This window comes from Notolepis coatsorum, assembly GCF_963971535.1.
Source record: "Notolepis coatsorum genome assembly, chromosome: 9".
NCBI classification, from domain to species: Eukaryota; Metazoa; Chordata; class Actinopteri; order Aulopiformes; family Paralepididae; genus Notolepis; species Notolepis coatsorum.
In genome coordinates this window covers 115,612,834-115,634,013 of record NC_140173.1, presented here as the reverse complement: position 1 = coordinate 115,634,013, position 21,180 = coordinate 115,612,834, and the positions used below count along the sequence as shown (strand labels likewise).

Genomic DNA, 21,180 nt, shown 5'->3' with positions numbered 1-21,180 from the left:
CATTGGCTTTCCGTTAAAACTGCATGCAATGGCACAGGGTCATCCTACTTTAGGATAGATACAAAAATATAATTAAAAAATGTCATTCCATTCCATGGGAATAATACAATATCAAGACAGCATGGTTCTTGCTTATTTAGGTACCTATCTATTGTGCCTTAATGTTGTTGTTGTTATATACATTCTTGAATAGTTTGATCTGTACACTGTAAAGCTACGAATTTAAACAAACATTTACAACTGCAAAATACAGCAAATATGCCTACAAAACTACAACACTAGCGCTTTACGTTACATAATTGTTGTAAACGTGGGTTTTACGACTCAGCAGCATTTTACGGCACAAAGATGGCGCCGCGCATTGAAGCTCACTGAGGGAATCTTCTGACGTTCATCTACAAGTGCAGTTGTTTCTGGTCATATTTTTGCAACAGAATAGTCAGGGGTAGAAGTGTGCTATATTATATCTCGTCTGTGTTTTTGTTCATATTTGTGCGCGTAAGCGGTGGAAATGGCGATGCAAGGCGGTACCGCAGCCTTTCACCAGAAGGTCAGTCGGATGTTGAGCAAACAAGGGAAAAAACCTGTTTTGAAACCCAACAGGCCACTGTCCCTGAAAGATGAAGTCGGCAATCGCAAAATCAAATCAGGAGGTAAGCTTATCGTATCATAATAATGTCTATGAATAACAGTGTTCATAATATTCATATTATGTTGTAACCTGGATCCAGATCCCCGAATCGCCAACTTCTGAAAGAATGAATGAAAACTTTATTTAACAGATTGCAGAATGGGTACAATACAGTACGGCTCAATACATACAATTGTTAAGGGGATGCAGACCTGAGAAAGACGTTTGTCTTGTTTCCATCAGGGTCCCCCATTTTCAATTCATATAGACATTTATGACATATGACTCAAATGTATATACTCCCTTTTCCTGACTCCTTCTGTATCACAAACAGTACTGTATTTGCAAATCTGGTATGTCATAAATGTATAGATGTAGCAGTACTGACTATCTGTATGTCATGTATGTCATATATGTCCTGATGAATTGAAAATGGGGGACCCTGATGTAAACAAGACGAAAGTCTTTCTCTGGTCTGCATCCCCTTAACAATTGTGTGTATTGAGCTGTACTGTATTGTACCCATTCTGCAATCTGTTAATAAAGTTTTCAATCAATCAATCAATCACATACACAACATACATGACATTTATGGCATAGGGACATATAGGTATTTAGTACTGATACATTTGTGACATAAACGGTATTCAAATATACAGTACTGTTACCCCTAGATCCTGACAGAGTATATACATATGATGGGGAGGGGACTGTACATTAGGAGGGGGTGGGTGGGTGGGTGGGAGAGAAATATACATACGGTGGGGAGGGAATATATACATGCGGTGGGGAGGAGACTGTCTATTAGGAGGTGGTGGGGGTTTTGGGCATTTACGGTGGCCAGTTTCGAATTGCAGCCTCCCGTAGGTGCTCTTTAAGAGCGGTTTTGAATGTGGGTAGGGATTCACATTCCTTTACAGCTTTGGGTAGGGCGTTCCACATTGTTGTGGCATAATTGCGAAACGTGTTTAGTCCCTTGTTTGAGCCGAATCTGGGTTTAACACGATTTGTTGAGCTTCCTCTGGTGTAGTGGTTGTGGTATTCACTGACCTTTGGGAAGTATTTTGACATGTACATGGGTACCCCGGTCGTATAGTGTATTCTACCATTTCCCACCCAAAACATTCCAATAATAATTCCCGGTGTTCTGCCGAATTCGCTTGAATTGAATCTTAGAATTATGGAATTAGGAAAAGGGCAGAAGTGTTCATGGGTCTGATGTTGGGCCGTCTATTCTGACAGCGTCCGTGACGTAATAGGGCAGGGGTCCATTACATTTCCCTAATGTAATGTTATGTTAATGTTAACGAATGATTGATTGATTGAAAACTTTATTAACAGATTGCAGAATGGGTACAATACAGTACAGCTCAATACACACAATTGTTAAGGGGATGCAGACCAGAGAAAGACTGAACTAGGCAAAATCTGCACCTGGCTCGCTGATAACAAACTATCATTACACCTGGGTAAAACAGAGTCCATTCTCTTCGGTTCAAATAACAAACTCAGCAAGACCGACGGCTTCTCAGTTACAGTGGGTGACAATATTGTCACAAGGAAAGATGAAATTACATACTTAGGTTCCATCCTAGAGGCAAATCTTTCCTGTGACAAAATGGCATCCAATGTAATAAAAAAAAAAGTCAACCAACGAACTCGATTCTTGTACCGAATCTCCTCTCTGGTAAACAAGAATACCCTGAAGATTCTGGCAAGAGCACTCATTCAAGGGTACTACGACTATCCTTGCACCTCATGGTACCAAAGCACCTCAAAGGCGCTAAAAACTAAATTACAAACATCACAAAACAAACTGGTCAGACTACTGCTTGACCTTACTCCTAGAACCCACCTCACCCCTGCCCACTTTGACAACCTAGGATGGCTTAGAGTAGACGACAGAGTACAACAACTTGCAATGGGCCTGGTCTACAAGATACACTACACGACCAAGGTACCCATGTACATGTCAAAATACTTCCCAAAGGTCAGTGAATACCACGATCACAACACCAGAGGGAGCTCCACAAATCATGTTAAACCCAGATTCGGCTCAAATAAGGGACTAAACACGTTTCGCAATTATGCCACATCAATGTGGAACGCCCTACCCAAAGCTGTAAAGGAATGTGGATCACTACCCACTTTCAAAACCTCTCTCAAGGGACACCTACGGGAGACTGCAATTCAACACTGGCCCCTGTAAATATCCTAACCCAACCCCCTCCAATGTACAGTCATTTACCTAGTATGGTTTTGTCAATAGTTCAATGTACAATTGTGTTCGTTTGTACAGTGTCTCCTCCCCCCCCCCCCTCAATGTACAGTGTTACTTGTTTATACAGTGTGCCCCCCGGCCCCCCCCCCCCCCCCCAACCACCTCCAATGTAAATTACCCAGTATGGTTGTCAATATCCCAATGTACCCAACCCCCCCCACCCAACCTCCTCCAATGTACAGTTTCTACGTCAAATGTATATACTCCCTTTTCTTGACTCCTTCTGTATCACAAACAGTACTGTATTTGCAAATCTGGTATGTCATAAATGTATAGATGTAGCAGTACTGACTATCTGTATGTCATGTATGTCATATATGTCTATATGAATTGAAAATGGGGGACCCTGATGGAAACAAGACAAACGTCTTTCTCAGGTCTGCATCCCCTTAACAATTGTATGTATTGAGCCGTACTGTATTGTACCCATTCTGCAATCTGTTAAATAAAGTTTTCATTCATTCATTCATTCATCGATACTCTTATCGGTTCTTTTTGGTTATTTTTTTGCAAGAAAAAAAGACAATTAATTAAGAACAGAATCAACATTGCTTTATTATTTATAAATACAACTTTATAAATAAGTATTATAAATAAATATAATTTCTTCAGCAACAGCAGCAGCAATGTTCTTTTATATAACTTTATAAATAAATATAATAAATTAATATAATTTCTTCAGCAACAGCAGCAACAATGTTTTAAATGTGTCTGACTCTGAATTATAGACTTTTTATAATAAACAACAAATGCAAAAGGCTAACAGAACTGTGACACTCGTTCACCCTATCCTCTGTCATCCTTCCTCTAGCTGTTAGGGAGAAAGGACTTTGGGTGGTGGAGGGAGGTAGAGGGAGGATGTGTGGTGGCCCTGGGCTCACTGGGCTGGGACATAGTGGCTGACGCCTCAGCTTGACGATCTATAAAAAGTTTAGATTGTAGTATTTGTAGCTAAACAATTGTTTTGTTTATTAGCCTATTTGTAATAATTCGTTATTAGCCTAGGCAACTCCGTATCTTGGCTTACGGCTGCAGTGGATGCAGATGGAACACTGCGCGCAAGGCAGTCGAATACGCGCATTTCTGCACACTAATATCATGTTTTGCCAACAGATGTTTTGATAAATTGATTTGCTCGTATTGCCACCCTTACTGGCAAAAGATTTGTTGCACTTGTGGCAACGTGCATTGTCGGCATTGACCCTTGTAAAGTATATCCATACTTTAGAACGCTTCGCTCTATCCGCCATGATCACGACTCAGTGCATGCAGAGCTGCTGTCTGTGTGCAGCGCGCTATAGCACGGGGCGTCGGGGACGCGTGTGGCTTTTTCCCAATCCAACAGTGCAAAAATGCGGAAGCATTCGTCACCGCACGCCACTACGGTAAAGCGCCTTTCTTTTCAGGCCCGCTTTGGGAGCTGTCGCGCGGAAATAGGCTGTCTATTGCCATTCTCTTTGACAAACTCTAACCTTAACCAGCTCCTTAACAGCGCCTAAACTTAACCGTTCTAACCTTAACCAACTCCGAAACAATGCCTAACCTTAACCTTAACCTTAACCATGCCTAACCTTAACCATAGAAAGAATATTGCCATTCTCTTTGACAAACTCTAACCTTAACCAGCTCCTTAACAGTGCCTAAACTTAACCGTTCTAACCTTAACCAACTCCGAAACAATGCCTAACCTTAACCTTAACCATGCCTAACCTTAACCGGCGAAAGAATACACGTTAAAAAAAAATCACGTTAAAAAAAATATATTTGACGGGATTCGAACTCAACAGCAACTAGCTGTAGGATCCACAGCCATGGCGTCTTGCCAATTGAGCTATTTCTGGATACTGAATTTGGGGCGGTGACTTATATATATTGTTAAGGCGGGATCTCATGCGCATGCGCGAGAACCTCGCGAGCACGCCGGCGCACGCACGCACCTGAGCGAGCACGCCGCCGCTGGGCGCTGCGTGAAGGAAAATGAAAGGCGCATTACCGCACGCCACTACGGTATCTCCGGTGACGAATGCGGAAGCATTTTTGCACTGTTGGATTTGGAAAAAGCAAAAGGCGTCGGGCGTAGAACTTTCATTAAGGAGTACCCGTATGTAGTACCCGGATGTCTATGTGTAGCACTAGCGAGCGACTCGCGAGGAGTGTGTGTAATAATTGACTCGCTGGCTGCAGCTCGCTTCTCGTGCAGAGACAGAGAGAGGATCGTTCGCAACTTTTAAATAATAATAATAATAATAATAATAATTTCTCTAGAGTATCGATAGCAGTACCGAGGACGTCAGAGCTTATAAATACTCCGGTATTTTCTAATATAGTACCGGTTCCCGTTTAAAACCGGGGTCCGGGGGGCATCCCTAGTGCTGCTTGACCTTACTCCTAGAACCCACCTCACCCCTGCCCACTTTGACAACCTAGAATGGCTTAGTAGACGACAGAGTACAGCAACTTGCAATGGGCCTGGTCTACAAGATCCACTACACGACTAAGGTACCCATGTACATGTCAAAATACTTCCCAAAGGTCAGTGAATACCACGACCACAACACCAGAGGGAGCTCCACAAATCATGTTAAACCCAGATTCGGCTCAAACAAGGGACTAAACACGTTTCGCAATTATCCCACATCAATGTGAAACGCCCTACCCACAGCTGTAAAGGAATGTGAATCACTACCCACTTTCAAAACCACTCTCAAAGAGCACCTACGAGAGACTGCAATTCGAAACTGGACCTAAATGTCCTAACGCAACCCCCTCCAATGTACAATAAATGTACTATTTAATACAATAACAACCCAATAATACACAAGACCCTCTTCTTGGGATCAAGTAAGGTTTCGTCGATAATCCAATGTACAGTTACCCCCCCCCTCGCTGAAAATGGGGGACCCTGATGTAAACGAGACTAAAGTCTTTCTCTGGTCTGCATCCCCTTAAAGGAAAACTCCAACATTTTGGTAAATTAGCTTATTTGGCATCTACCCTGGAGTTAGACAAGAAGATACATACCCTTTTTCTTCTCTGTGCATGCAGTAGGAGTAGGAAGACGCGCACCGTTAGCCTAGCTTAGCGTCAGTCACTGGAAGTAGGTTCCTCCATTAGCCTAGTTCCAAACGTCTTCCTACTCCTACTACATGCACAGAGAAGAAAAGGGTATGCATCTTCTTGTCTAACTCCAGGGTAGATGACAAATAAGCTAATAGTAATTTCCCAAAATGTTGGAGTTTTCCTTTAACAATTGTGTGTATTGAGCTGTACTGTATTGTACCCATTCTGCAATCTGTTAATAAAATGTTCAATCAATCAAAACTTTCGTCTTGTTTACATCAGGGTCCCCCATTTTCAATTCATCATAACATATATGACATACATAACATACAGGTAGACAATACTGTTGCATCTAGACATTTATGACATACCAGATCTACAAATATACAGTACTGTTTATGTGTACAAAAGCAGTCTAAAAAGAGAGTATATACATTTGAGGGGGAATAAACTGTACAAGTTTCTTTATTAGTTGTCATACAGAAGTACAGAATACTTTTATACAAAATGCTTCTTTCTGTTCATTGGAGGAGGTTGGGTAGGTGGGGTTGGGTAGGTGGGGTGGGAAACTGTACATTGGAGGTGGTTGGGTAGGCGGGGGGGGGGAACTGTACATTGGAGGGGGTTGGGTTTAGACATTTACAGTAGGGCTGCACGATTTTGGGAAATAATCTAATTGCGATTTTTCGGACAGATATTGCGATTGCTATTAAATTTGCGATAATTTTTTTTAAAGCAGCCCCACAGAGGTTTATTGTAAAATGCGGCTTGCATCTGGTCTACGCGGTGGGTCTTTTCGGGACACCGAGCCTGAAAATATTTCTTTTTACCTGGGAATCTACCGGTACCCAACGGTACCTTTTTTTCTATACTTTACTCTCCCTCTCTGAAGTCTAAACTTCACAACACACAATCTAAAACCCCTTACCTCCCTCTCCCAAACCGATCTTGTATCTCAATGGGACTTCCTGGTTCAATAAAAAAAGAAAAAATTGCGATTTTGTTTTTTTGCGATTAGCTAATTGCATCATTCCAAATCATGATTTCCATTTAAAATCGATTAATCGTTCAGCCCTCATTTACAGGGGCCAGTTTCGAATTGCAGTCTGTCTAATTAAATCTGTGTTTGTGCTGCTGTTCATCATTATTACACTTGATATCACAAGCAGTTTATAACTGTGGTCATGAGTCGTGAATGTTTTGTAGTAAGCATTCACTTTATTTTAGTTGGGAACCCAGAATGGTGCAAGTGAGAGCAGCCTATTCTGTCAAATCATAATAAAGACAGTCACATGACCATTACAACATTCTGCTACAACCCTTGTAGAGACCCACAATAAACAGATCCCATCTTGGGATTCCCACTCCCAAGTTCCCAACCCATAGTATAAGAAACATAGCTCTAATTGCTATGGCGATTTAAAAGTGTCACCTGGTATCGGACGATAGTTTGAGTTGTATTTTCTAAATTAAAAGATGGGGAATTTGCTGTCCTTAACACTTATTCAGTTGTCGGTGATGATCATAAAACTATTCCTGCAAATAATTTGTCACAATAGGCTCTTTTGTACTAACAACCCAATTTTGACAGGCTCGCCATCCGGTTGGAAAGTCTGGCAGAGGATTAGCACTTAATATAGCACAAGTTGCAATATTTTAACTTTTACTGCTATTTTGTCATCAACATAGGTGCTAACAAATTTTGTCGACATCTCTTTTCATTGAAAAGTAATGATTTAATTTACCTTATTGTCGCACTTCCAATTCATCCTTTTTTCATCAAATTTAGATGACCTCATCTCTGGGATTAGTTGAATACCACTTTGAAGTCGCAACTCTGAAGCCGTTAACAACTTTCAAAACACATTAAAAAACACATTAAAAAAAATCTTGTATCTAACTAGAATTTTGTATGACCAGTATGTATTACTTTTTTATTTTTTATTTTTTTTTCTATACATGATTGATATTTGATGTTGCATTGTGACTGACTATGTTTTTAATGACTTGTTGAAATGAAGGGGAGGACTTTGAATGAGCCGTCTGGGCTTCTTTCCTCTCTTGCACAATGAACACAATTAAAATGTTTCACTCTGTATTATTTTAGCATCTGTGTAGTTTCATATAACTGAAACTAATGATATCCGGTTTGATGCCTATTTACTACCATAGTCTTAAAATGCAGCATATTGGTTCATATAAGCCTATTTGACTTACCAGTAGGGGTGGGAATCACTGCAGGCCCCACAATACTATAATTTGTCATGGTGCTAGAGTCACAATATTGTAAAATTGCAATGTATTATTACCTTTTTTCAACTGCAGATTATATCCCCAATGGAGAACTTTGTCAACATCTGCAATAAAAATATATACTTTTTTTATCTAATAAGATAATGGGTCTCATTCACCAACGGACTTAAGACAAAAAAATTGCTCTTAGGGCCATTTAAGACCTTTTCGGGCCGATTTTGGGATTCACCAACCGTCCCTTGTCTTGGATTCGGCCCTGATTAAGAGCAGGATTTAGGAGCACTGAAGAGCAGTCTTAACTTGACAGACTGTTGTGCTCCGTGTTCTTAAGGGCTTTATTTGGGAGGAATCATAGTGATTCCTTCATGTCAACTCTACATGCCTCCTTGGAATTAATTGATCATAATTTAAATAAATATGACAATATTTGTACGATTTAAAAAAATAAAAAATAAAAAAAAAATTACGCATTTGATGTCAGAAAATAAATAATATGGATTCATCTGATCACAGGGCAGCTGGATTAACTATTGTGGACAAATGTATAATTACTTAATTACTCAGATATTGAAACACAATTATGCAATTATTGTGAAATGATTGAAAATAATAATTATTTAATGCCTTCTGTGGCATTTGTATTTCTTATTTGTTAAATATCTGTTTTATTGATTAATTATACATTTTAAAGAATGCAGCTTATAGCCAACATGCAATATATCCCATTGATTGGTACAATGGGACAGATATTTGTCCTTTTATATATCTATAACCTGCATTCTTTCAAATATATCATTAATCAATAAAACAGATATTGAAATACACTATGTAGCCTACTACACCAACACTGCAAATGACAGTGGATGAATAAATAAGAACTAAAGCTAATCGCGTGGATATATCTATAGTGGAATAGACTGCATTAATATTCCATAAGTCTTGTTGTGCCACACACATGCACACTGTATAGCCTACCTGTCTAATGAATGAACAGTAGGCTTATATTATTCTAATTACTTGTTTCATTAGGATTTAGTAGATACTATATTAAAACCTACAGTAAGTACAGTACACATATTAAGGCCGCCAGAGTCGGGCGTACCATGAGCGGACTGGTGGACTGTACTACTAGGGCAGCGCAGTATCTGATCTCCTAATAAAACAAGTCATTAAAATAATATTAGGGATGCCCCGATCGGTATCGGCCGATAATCAATATAAATATGAGATTGGGGAATTCCGATAATGCTTCCTACTCGCCAATTGTGAAAACCGATCGATGCAAAAAAAACATAACAAACAACTCTCAGTGGAATTGGAATGAGAGTGTATGTGTGAGCGCGTGTGCGAGCGAGCATGAGAGTAAGTTACTTACTAAGGCTATGTGTCCACTAAAAGCCTTTTTTTCAAGGCGGACCGCTTAAAAAAAAAAAAAACCTCAGAGCGTTTTTCTGAGGCTCGCGCCAGCCGTGGCTCCGCCCCTTTCTCGATGAGTTACATTGATGAGCGCGCTCCTTTCCAAAAGTTTAACTAGTTTCAACTTTATGAGCTGGAAGCACTCCGACCAAAAACGCTGCCGCAGAGAGCTCATAAAACGCGAGGCGCGGCGCTGGGAAGAGGAACGCGCCTGTCGCTTCTCCAGCATAGAAATGAATGACAGAAAGGAGCTGACAACTCATAAAACGTCCCTGGTGGACACAAGCCCTAAGTGTGGTAGACTCGAGACGACGGAGCCCCGCTACACCATAGATATATATAAACATTATGCGCTACACTGCCCCAGGTGAGTAGGGAGAGACGACCAGGATTGCCGTGAAGACCCGCCCTACTCTGCCTCTGATTCGGAGACTGTGGGTGGGGGAATGTGATTGGACCAAAGCAGAGTCGCACACAGACAGTGGCTCCAGTCGGACATGCTGCAGAAACGTTGCTTGCATTAGAGAGAGCGGAGAATTTCGACTTGTGTGTTGGCGCTGTCTCGCAGATAATACAGATATAATACATATGAAAATGGTTCAGATTAATTGAATTCAGCTCAATTCGATTTCAAACAGCAGTCTTTTTTATTATGTATAGGTTACTAATAATTATTTAATAAATATTAATTAACCCAAATCCCAGTTTTTACAGTATAACAAAAGCGATCGGTATCGGTAGTGTATCGGTGGTAAAAAAAAACGTGATCGGGGCATCCCTAAATAATATAAGCCTATACTGCGTTCATTCATTACGCACGTAGACTACAGTACTTCGTGTGTGTGTGTGTGTGTGTGTGTGTGTGCGAGCACTGCTGCAGGTGGCCACGAGCTGTATATATATGATGACAATACATTAATCTAATCTCATTTTGATCGGTCGCAAAGCGCTTCCGCTACCTATATCGGCCACCATTTCCACACGGCTGCATCATCAGTTGCATTATAATGAGCTGGACAGGTGTGTCTAACTCTTGATGTCATACTTTTTGCGATTTCATTTTGACACGGGTATGTTGGCTCGCTTTATAAGGAGCTGCCAGAGGCGTGTCTGTGTGCAAATGAACTAAACGGGAATGCGCGTTCATGTTTGTCAATGAGTGACATTCCTCATTGTTGGCATCCCAGCTGGGATCATTTTGGCCACTTAAGACCGCTTCTCCAAGCGTTGGTGAATCCGGGTGTACATGTCGGCGATTTTGTCTTAGTCGGTTCCAAGATTGTTGCCCTAAGAGAAATCTTTTGGCAATGTTGGTGAATGAGACCCAATGTTTTCTGTCTGTTCACCTCACTCCAATCATTTTTATTGCAGAAAATGAGATATCTCATACTTGCTGTGTATCGATATAATATCACCTTGCATATTACCAGTTATTTAAGTAGAAGTTAATCTTACAAGTGACTCTGTGCCTCCACCTGCTTTTAGTCTATGCTTTTTGCAGTGGATATGTGAAGATTTTCACTGAACATTGGTCCTCATTCTCGGACGGACATTCGAGAAAGTTACCAAGAAATTCCTTCGTAACTCGATTTATGAACTTCTTTGGCATTTTCGAACGGCTTCATTTTGTAAATTAGTTCATAGGATTTACGAACTTGAAAAGTGTATTGTACTTGCTGTATGTATGATGACAACACATTTTTATCTAATCTAATTAAAATTCAGTTGCAAATTGCTTTCATTTAGCAAATGAAGATGTATGAGAACACTCTTCCAGTTTAAGAATGAGTGACGTTTTTCATTCATCGGAACCCAGCTGTGATGATTTTGGCCACCTACGAAGACCGTTTCACACATTCAGGAATCCGGAGGAGTATTTTCGTAAATTTGTTAGTACGAACTTTTTACCAAGATAGTTACAAAGATACTTACGAACATGTTCGTACACACGAGAATGAGGTCCATTATTTCTAGCATGCTTCCTGCTATGCAGATGAGTTTCTGCTGAACTACTTAACCAAATGACATCTTTTGACAATGATGGCATGCACTGACTGGCCCCCTGAAGCCAGCGCCGTCAAGCCTAATTTAATCTATATCAAATCGGGACGTTGTGAATAAAAAATCCAATCGGTACTTACTCGGTGGCGACACCCGGCCCTACTATATAACATATCAGTTGATTCATTGAGTGAGTGAGAAACACACAAACACATCCACTCTACTTGTCCACAGCGGCCACCTGTGTTGGTGAGATGACCACTCTGATGGCCTGCTGGAAGCAGAGCGAATTTGTCAATGCACTGTGCTCCACAGAAATGCAGTCTTTCTACACGTGTGTGGAGAAGGCCCAGGTATGTTCCCTCTACCCGCTCACAGGACATCCTTGCTTCAGGCTTATTGCACGCCTTACACTCCCTCCCTCCAAATCCCTGCTGTTTTAAACTAGCACAGCTCTGTTCTGCTCTCTGTTAAACCATTTCTGCTACAGAGCAGGGAAAGGGTAATTAGGCCCGGCCAGCAAACATAATTTCCAAGTGTCGTTTCCTGGCCAGGGAGGAGTCATAACAAAAACTCTCTCACTCTTATTATTTCTCTCTCGTTCTCTCCATCTCTCGCTCGCTCACTCTTCTTGCCACAGTTCCCTGCAGAATGCAGAGGCTTTCCCTCCTGTTTTGCTTTTCTTTCCTGCTTTTGGCTTCTCTCCAGTGTTTGCTGTGGCTAGCATGTCCGCTGAGGTCATCTTCTTTGTCGGCTAGTTTCCTTTCTCCTCTCAGCAGAGATGTTCTGCTTTTAACATGGCAGGCCAGGAATCAGGCTAATAATTTTTTGGAGGTGTTCTAATTTGTACATAGCTTCTACAAGGAGTCGGGTCAATATATTTAGCTAAGATGTCCTTTTCTGAACAAAGTATAGAAATCCATTACATGTAAATGAACTTGTAGGTATTATTATTATTATATGTTTTTTTTGTCTTTCCTCCTAGGCAGCTATGAAACGCAAATCACAACAGACTGGTCCTGAAGAAGGACGCATGAACCCCAAACAAGCCACAACACTGTTGAAGAGATTCCCAAACCTACGCACTGAAATCTAGGAACCTCCCCTCTCTCCTTGAGTACAGGGTACCTGGACTTGTAATGTTGTGTGGGAGAGAGACTTTTAAAAGAGGAGAATGGGAGGAGCTCTTTTACGGACAGGGTTAAGACTGGTCACCTGAGGTCTTTCTGGTCAAGGGTCTTCCGTTAACAAAACTAAGAGGAAACGCCCCTTCAACCCAGACACAACCTCTCCCAGCAGTCATGCCAACTCTGATCTATCAAAGAAGTGAATTCCCTGCGTTTACTGGACTACAGTTGCACTTCCTCAGATTGCTCTGTTAGATTAAGTATATTGTTTAATAGTTAATTATATGAATCATGCACCATTTGAAAGAATAACAATAAATAAAAAATGGTTCATTTGCAAGCACAAAAGGATGCTTCTGTCACAAACCAAGGTTCCATGTCAGCTTCGTTTTGTAGAGTCATTTCATATGGCTTGCAGGACGATAATTATTAAATTGCTTTTTATGATGCCCATAAAATGTCTTCTGTTTTTGTATTTATTATGGTTTGAAACATGATGTATCCCAGTGCCCTGAATCTACTCAAGCTCAAGTTTGCTTTTATTTGTCACATATAAAGTACATGTACATTACAGTGAAATGCTTGGTTCTGTATGAGCCCCTGAGAAGGTGCTTCATACAGTAAAAAAAAAAAGTAAGTAAAGAGGAGACTGCTTAAAAATCACTCCACAGCACAATCCAATTTAACACACCAGCCTGGTCGCTGATTGTAAAATAAATGGCATTAGTGGAATTGGTTGGAATTATTGTTCTTTTATTTCAGGCTCCCTCTCAGGGAGTTTACTGTCAGCAGTGACCACTTCAATCGCTCCCTGTGAGTTTCCAATGGATCACGTCTATGTAATTTGAGATAGTTGGATAATGGCGTAGTTCCATTGTATTATCAGCCAATTGGTCATATAGCATTACATACAATAGGCAGGAAGCAAAAAGCTATTGTGGTTCACGGTAATCCAATTATTGGAAATATCAAGATTACTCCCGATACCTGAGGGGTTCAAATGCTGTCTGGAATATGCTTTCCTACTTCCTTTCCTCCCTATAGTGCTACCTATAAGATGATAAGAATTCTAACATTGTTCATACATTTTTTTTTAAGTGGGTAGGGTAGGAAAGGGCAATATTTACATTCTGCGAATTATGTTTAAAGTTTAAGTGGATGGACTCCTGTTTTGTCTGTCGGGAAGGCATTGCAGCATTTCCACACACCATTGTCAGAATGTGGTATTTCAGTTCGGTCTGTTGGGGTGGCCGTCCCTCATTAAATTTTGCCTTCCTGCCCCCCAACCACCATCCATTTCCCCACCCTGCTTATCACTTCCTCTGAAACATCTAGACTACGGAGAAATGTTTCCTGTGCAGCTTTAAACATGCATACATACAGACTAAACAAAATCACTTATTCTTAACATTGTGTCGCATTGTCTTCATTCTTGTACCTGTTGTTATTTTATAGTTGTTTGTTTTGTGTGTGTGTGTACTGTAGGGGGGGGGGGGGTAGTAGATACACTTTCATTACTCATGTTCTCCTTACCGGTACATCTGCAGTGTATTTATGACTTGTTCACAACATTATGTTCAACTATAGATGGCCATTGCAGGTTATGGTGTTGAAAGAAAAATTACCCTCCCCATTTCGCCACTCTGCCATGGGTGTCATGTGGAAATATTCCCCTCTGTTTACAATGTCTGACCCCTTCGCCCGCTCGTAAACTCTGTTGCTTCGGCACGTCCAGTATCCAAACTCCGGCTCAACAAAAATGTGCCTATATTTACTTGAGACTGACACCCCAGAAATAATTATCAGCCAAAGATGCAAAGCAACATTATAGCCCCCTTTGAAGATCGTATCGGGGCCTTGAGAGCCTTTCCGCTTTTGTTGACCCTCTTTGATGCCTTGTGGGGGACTAGAATAACCACGGAAAATGCTCAGCTGTTTCAATGGGATCTAGGAAAAATGTCACTATCTTTGACATCTCTTGATTGCCAGCCAGCGTGTCACGGACTCTCCTCCCAAGTGGCACAGATTCAACCTCCTGCAGGGGGTTGATGATATGATCAATTTTGGGTATTTGTGTGCAAGTTTGCCAAGAAAAACAATCTGCCCCCGAATTCGTCCATTTGAAGTCTGGCATATCAGGCCCATTTGGTGGGAAAGAAAGGTTTCCCTCTGGCTAATCTCATCCTTATCAACGGGATATCACGTCAGTACTCGAACAAAAGAACCGGCTCAACTCGAATGTCTTCAGAGTACCGACCCCAAAATCACCAAAATAGATTGATATCAAAGTCGATAATAGTCTGCTGTTTTTTTCAGTCCCTGGATTATTTTCATTTGTCACTATTTCATTATCAGCAGGTGTGGCCTGAGGCTGCACCCAACTGTTCAGATAACAAATTAATCTAAAATATGAGCTGCGCCTTACCTGCGTCAGGTGTGATAAGATGTAGACGAGGCCCAACTAATGGCGGGTCTCCACTGATGGCACGTAGTCTACTGCAGCTCGTTTATATTAACAAGCAGGGTACCCCCCATCAGTTAAAACCATTCTGTTCTGTTTTACACTGCTGTCCACATGTGTTTTCAGTTGGCTTCAAAGGCTGAACGTGTTTCCATTGCTGTGGCTTTGTCGGTTGCCAGACTGCTATATACCTTCAAAAATCCAAAAGTGTCTCGGACACTTATGCATGTTGAGTTAGACGGTAGTGGCCTACTGACATCACTGATTGGCAGATCAGGGCTAACACATTTCATAAATCGTTATTTCTTCTTATTCAGGTTAAAGTATAGAAGCTATAACGCAGATTTTTGTTATGTGTATTGTTCCATGCAGCGTATTTAGACATTGGTTTAGCCAAAGCTGTGTACTTCTTTTTAGAGACATTTCATTTAATTGATCTGTTATTGGCTTTTATTAGTATATTAACATTGGTTTTGGAGTGGAATGTGCCTTTACACCAGCCCGTGTGCGCCGCAGCGACGCCCCTCAGCCCGCTATGTGTCCATTCGAAACCGAGAAGCGAAGCATACTATGTGTGCCGCGCACCAGACGGTTTCTCTCACCGGTATCTCCTTTCCTCACGAGGAGGAGTGTGTCATTTTTAGGTTTGAAGAGTTTTGATTCCTCGGTGTCCATAACATATAGGAGCTGCAATAAGGCTGTGTTTTCTTTTTTGTATTATTCTTCCGTCCAGACACTGTCCACCAGATAATATCATCGGTGACCTGCAGCGCTTAAACTTGGTAGTGAGTGACACTGACAGACAGTAGCGGACTCGTCCAGTCACTCCACTCCTCCGGGTTCCCCGCACGCACAGCTCGGAGGCTGCAGCTCTCTGCTTCGGGAACGAAGGCAATGGATGAAGTCAGCAGCACACAACACGGGCAATGACACCTTTAACAGGATGGATAGGAAGAAAGCTGTGAAGGGGCTCTTACCGATATTATTACATGGGTTCTTCATTACCTGGAGTCTTCTGTTGCAGGTCTCTGAAGAGGTATGCTATGAAAAAGTTCTGTTATATGGCAACTGGACACAGCCCAGTGCTTCCAATTAAACCGTTTTTAGCCTATATAGCTATTGAAATGTATTAAAAGCATAAGTAGCTGCAAGGTTATAGACATGGCATTAGTTATAGTGTATAGCCATAACGTGAATACATATACCCCCTGCTGTGCGGTGGGCTTAGCTGCCTTTTGTGGTGAACTCTTAATTCAGGTTAATAATCAGGTCACTTGTATAGACTAATGATGTGTTGTTGTGGGCCATTACATCCGCAAACAATCTTCATATACTGTAGTTCCAGGCAGTGGCGTTTATTACATTTAACAGCATTCGTTTCTTTTGGAACTTTGAGCTTTCCAGCCCTTATCAGTTTATGTCAGTGAATTGACACATTTTAAAGGGTAAACAGGAGAGGCTCCCACTGCTAGTATGTGTTTGTTAATTGACACAAGCGTTTTCTAAACACATTTTTTTGGATAGGCATGGGTGAATAATTGGAACACGTATTTATGGACGGTGGGTATTTTAATAAGAAGAATAAACACAAGAATGAAACTAACTAGAAATTACAGTGTTTTACATTTTTTATCATTTCAAAGTGCACTGCAGCTCGGCTTACATTTATGGCTTATTTTATAGGCTATACACGTAATGCCGTGCGCGCTGCGCGGCATTCATTCTAATTTACCGATTTATCTCTACCCTTCCACCCGCAATCATCTTAACGCGTAATTAATAGTTATACTTCTCCATATAGCCGCGAATTTACCTTTATGAATCCTAGCTATTACGCAAAACCCGTTAGAGATGCTGTTAGATATACGACGTCTTAAGGTTGACGCTCCAGGCATCCGACTCCGATCCAACTCCAGCTGCCTCCCTCTGAGATTGACAGGTGTAATTATTATAAGGGTTCAACGGTGCAGACACCCCCCAGACATCGTATAGTCGCCGCACGTTATATTTTCCTCGTGTGACCGTATTGATTTCATCAGTCTGCCCTGGGTTGCCCTATAAAGTGGTGCCATAAAGTAAACGCCACTTAAATTAACCCCCAGATAATTCCCTTTGCATTCTGCGGATATATGCAGAGGTGTCACACTCACACGACACACCTGCCATCCTCGTGGGCTCAGTGGCACATAAACACGAGGGAACCGATAACACCGGGTTGAACTGGCGTTAGTGATATGTTATCTTGCATGGGAGAAGACAATTTATAATCAGTGTGTGGATCTGAGAAAAGATAAGTGTATCTGCCCTGTTTTGAGGAATACCTTTGTTGCATGCTTGCCCTTTGGTCTTGAGACTATTGAAATCTTATTTCTTAAAAACATCAAGATTTACAAGTTCTTGTATCTTTACAAGTCAAATTGTGCTGTGACTGTAAATTAAATGGCAGGCTAACTTTAAATGAGAGTGTCTTTTTATTTTGACATTGTGTTGTGTTATATTGCTTTCTTAGGCCTCGCAAGATGGATATTTGAATACTCTGCAAAGTGCAGGTACTGTACACACTGACTCCGTTTACCATCTATTTCCCCTGCTATTATTAATGAATATGTTCTCATGATGTCATGCTTGCTCGTGGAATAAGCAAAAGACAACCATATAGTCTGCAGATTTAGGGTGTGGGATAAAGACTTGTTATTTCAGCAGGATTTGACATTTTCTTTTAACATCAAAAGCATGAAAAGACTGAATAAATTAAAAAGCCCCCCCCCCCCCCCCCCCACCCCCTTCCTCGGCTAGAGTCTAGACTAATTATTAGGAGCCTTTGATGTGACCAAAGATGCTGATAATCTGATGGTCTGGGCCCCTGAAGGATAGGACATGAGGAGACGACACACCCTCACTGCTCGCTTGCTTTCTCTCCTTCACTTGCAGCCCCCCCCCCCCCTCTCTTTCTCTCTCCTCTCTCTGTGAGCATCCCATACTATTTTATTCTCCTTAAAACACTAGCACAGCCATGGAGAAAATGACACTAATTCCCGCCGGGAACGGGTCAGATGACCCGACAGCCTTTAGAATGGAGATGGGAGGGAGAGAAGGGGGGAGGGTCAATGAGGGAGGGAGGGAGGGAGAAGGAGAAAGGAAGGGAGGGAGATAGAGAGGGAGGGAGGGAGAGAGAGAGGAAGGGAGGGAGGGAGAGGAAGGGAGGGGGGAGAGAAAGGGAGAGAGAGAAAGGGAGGGAGAGAGTGGGAGGTGGCCGCTCATCAGAAATAGCTGAAATAACGTTCTAATTCCATTTTCCTGAAGTCATTTTGAAATTTCAGAAACCGTGCCAGATAAAACGGGTACTTTTAGGAAAAGTCATTGAGTGACAGAGCTGGAGCTCGACCGAGTGACGAGGATACATTTATTGAAAATGCCTAGGGGTCATGTGACCCCTTGTCGGCTGTGCTAGTGTTAACACTTTGAGTGCCACGCCGGGTTTTCCTTTTTACCCCCTTGATGCCACGGTCCACTTCAATGTTAACGTTAATATCGCCTAATCTATGTTTTAAATTATGGCTATGTGTCTAATCTGCCCGTTGCTTATCAAAGAATACTTTTCCAGTCGTCAGTGCTGTCAAGGCAGATTGGTTTTTTATCGCTTCATTTCCGTTTCAGAGCATTTTGAAAAGCACCCGTTTTGAGGTAAAAAAAACAGTTCATTCTATCTAGACCATTCTGTGATAATCGTCTTTTACTGTAATATTCCAGAACGTTGATATTCGTCGGCCTATTTATGAATCGTTTTCAAATAAACGCTAGATGATCAATATTATACGTGCACGCAAGCACATTCGCGCCGCGCACGGATAATCGCCGTGTTCATTTCCTCTTGGACTTTTACAGTGAAACCGAGAGAGCCCATTTCACAAAACAGCCTATATCTTCATCAAAATTAGTCTGATTATCCTAACACTGATAACATAGATTCCTTACCTGACATCAGATGGTATCCAACTGGTATATTCCAATTCCTGATCACCATTCGAAAAAATCGATAAGTGTATGGATCCAACGTGATACAGTAGTACACATGATTCCGCGGGGCTGAGAGGCTCCAGAATGAACTGTGGTAACCCCGGCTGGATCAGTGGACTGGAAAATGTGGAGTACCGGATTTTTTCCCCCATCCATTTTCATTGAGTCCAATATGTCTTATGTCATCTGGGAGACGATAGGGGGCGCTTTTTTCCACATATGATCGCCGGCGGCGCTCGGGTATACTCGGGTAGGCTCGCGTGATGCAATATGATTTCAGATAGCTAAAAAAAAAAAAAAAAAATCAGAGAAATCTCGTGAGTGGCTTTCAACATAACTATCGGAAACCCGAGATATCTCGTGTGTGGCAGTGAAAGTGTTAAAGGGCACTTTGCCAAAAACAATGCTTATTTATTTTGCACACACACATCCAAAAACTCTAAACCGTTTTGCACACATTCACTTCACAGTTTGACAGTTATTCAATGTCACTGATGACATCGCTGATGGCCATATTCAAACTTGTTTACTCCCAATAACTGTCAAACTAAATTAAAGTGTGCAAAACGGTTTAGAGTTTTGGGATTTTGGGATTTTCTGTGAGATTATGTGCAAAATAAATAGGCATTGGTTTTTGGTGAAGTGCCCCCTTAACAATATCCTCCTGTTGCTCTGGTTTGCATTATGCTTCTCTCTGTATCATTTGTTTTCCACATCTCGTTCCATCCTCTTTATCTTTGGCAGAACTCCCTTTCTCATCTCAAATTGTGTTCCCTGTCGTTTTAAACCTTTTGCTGCATCTATCTCTCCACCCCCCTCCCCAGAGGATGTCTGGGAAACGCCTCTCTCTCTCGCTCCCTCTCCCCCCCCCCCCCCGTCCAAAAACAACACAGCCAAGAGACACATCATTGCCCTTCACCACCAGATCCTCAGCTTTGAAAAAACGCAGGCAGCTTTTATTTTTCCTCCTTCTTTTTTTATGTTTTTACTAAAGATTTATCTCTCCTCTTTGCCGCTTTGCTATTTCATCCGATCTCTGCACCCCCTGCAGTTACGAAACTCAATCTCCAGACCATATACTGTATAAGAAGTCCCCTGTGAGCGAGTAATAGCTGGGGGGACATTCAATCTATCTTTCGGCATGTAATGTGATAGCTATAGGAATCGAGGCGCGTAATGGTAACCTTAAGTATGGAACGATGTGGGTAACGCCAGGCGAGGTGAGAGGTGACGGCAGACAGTCTTCTCACATATCTCCTTTTTGTCTTTGAACATTTTATGTCCTTCATCCCTTGGGCAAAGTCAAATCAGATTTAAAATTTTCCTTCTGTCCTTCACTCCCTCCCTCCCTCCTTCCCTCCAGCTAGTGTGCGAGAACCTCAAATCGTCACGTTTATCCTGACCTTGCACTTATTGTTCTGTAACTTTTTATTATACGAAACTCAGTCGCAGCCGTTTTTTCTCTCTCCCATTTCAAAGGCAGCATACTCAGAAATCTTGAGGTTTGATTATGTGAGATTAGTATCTGTACTGACTGACCAATGTTTGCAGTAGTTGTTCTATGGATGTTGGTAGGGATGTCCGATATTATCGGCCTACCGATATTATCGCCCAATATCGGCATTAAAATGTGATGTCGGAAAATATCGGTATCGGTTTTCCAAATTTTTTATTTTTATTTTTTTACATTTGTAGAACCTTTATTTACCCAGGCAAGCAAGTGAGAACAAATTCTGATTTTATTTATTGTCAAAAGTATGCATAGTGTTGTGTTAATTCCACAACAAGAGATATGTAATGTTAATTACCTGAAATGATTCAGTTTTTTCGGGGGGGAAACCCTGCATATATCGGTATCGGTTGATATCGGTATCGGAAATTAAGAGTTGGACAATATCGGTCTATCGGTATTGGTAAAAAAGCCAATATCGAG

The 21,180-nt window shown here is 41.5% G+C and overlaps 2 protein-coding genes across 3 annotated transcripts in view; both read left to right on the top strand.

Moving 5' to 3' along the window:
- Window positions 1-347: 347 nt before the first annotated feature.
- Window positions 348-12,766, top strand: chchd1 (coiled-coil-helix-coiled-coil-helix domain containing 1). The gene is made up of 3 exons (XM_084321176.1): window positions 348-653; window positions 11,877-11,995; window positions 12,628-12,766. Exons 1-3 carry the CDS (start codon window positions 512-514, stop codon window positions 12,736-12,738), a joined length of 372 nt encoding a protein of 123 aa, XP_084177302.1. The 5' UTR covers window positions 348-511; the 3' UTR covers window positions 12,739-12,766.
- Window positions 12,767-15,814: 3,048 nt separating this feature from the next.
- LOC311234170 (neurotrypsin) overlaps window positions 15,815-21,180 on the top strand; it is a 97,708-nt gene continuing 92,342 nt past the window's right edge. For both annotated transcript variants that reach the window (XM_084321285.1, XM_084321284.1), the window contains exons 1-2: window positions 15,815-16,266; window positions 17,740-17,779. In XM_084321285.1, the coding sequence (XP_084177411.1) occupies window positions 16,129-16,266; window positions 17,740-17,779 (178 nt within the window). In that variant the 5' untranslated portion in view covers window positions 15,815-16,128. The remainder of the gene's footprint in view (window positions 16,267-17,739; window positions 17,780-21,180) is intronic.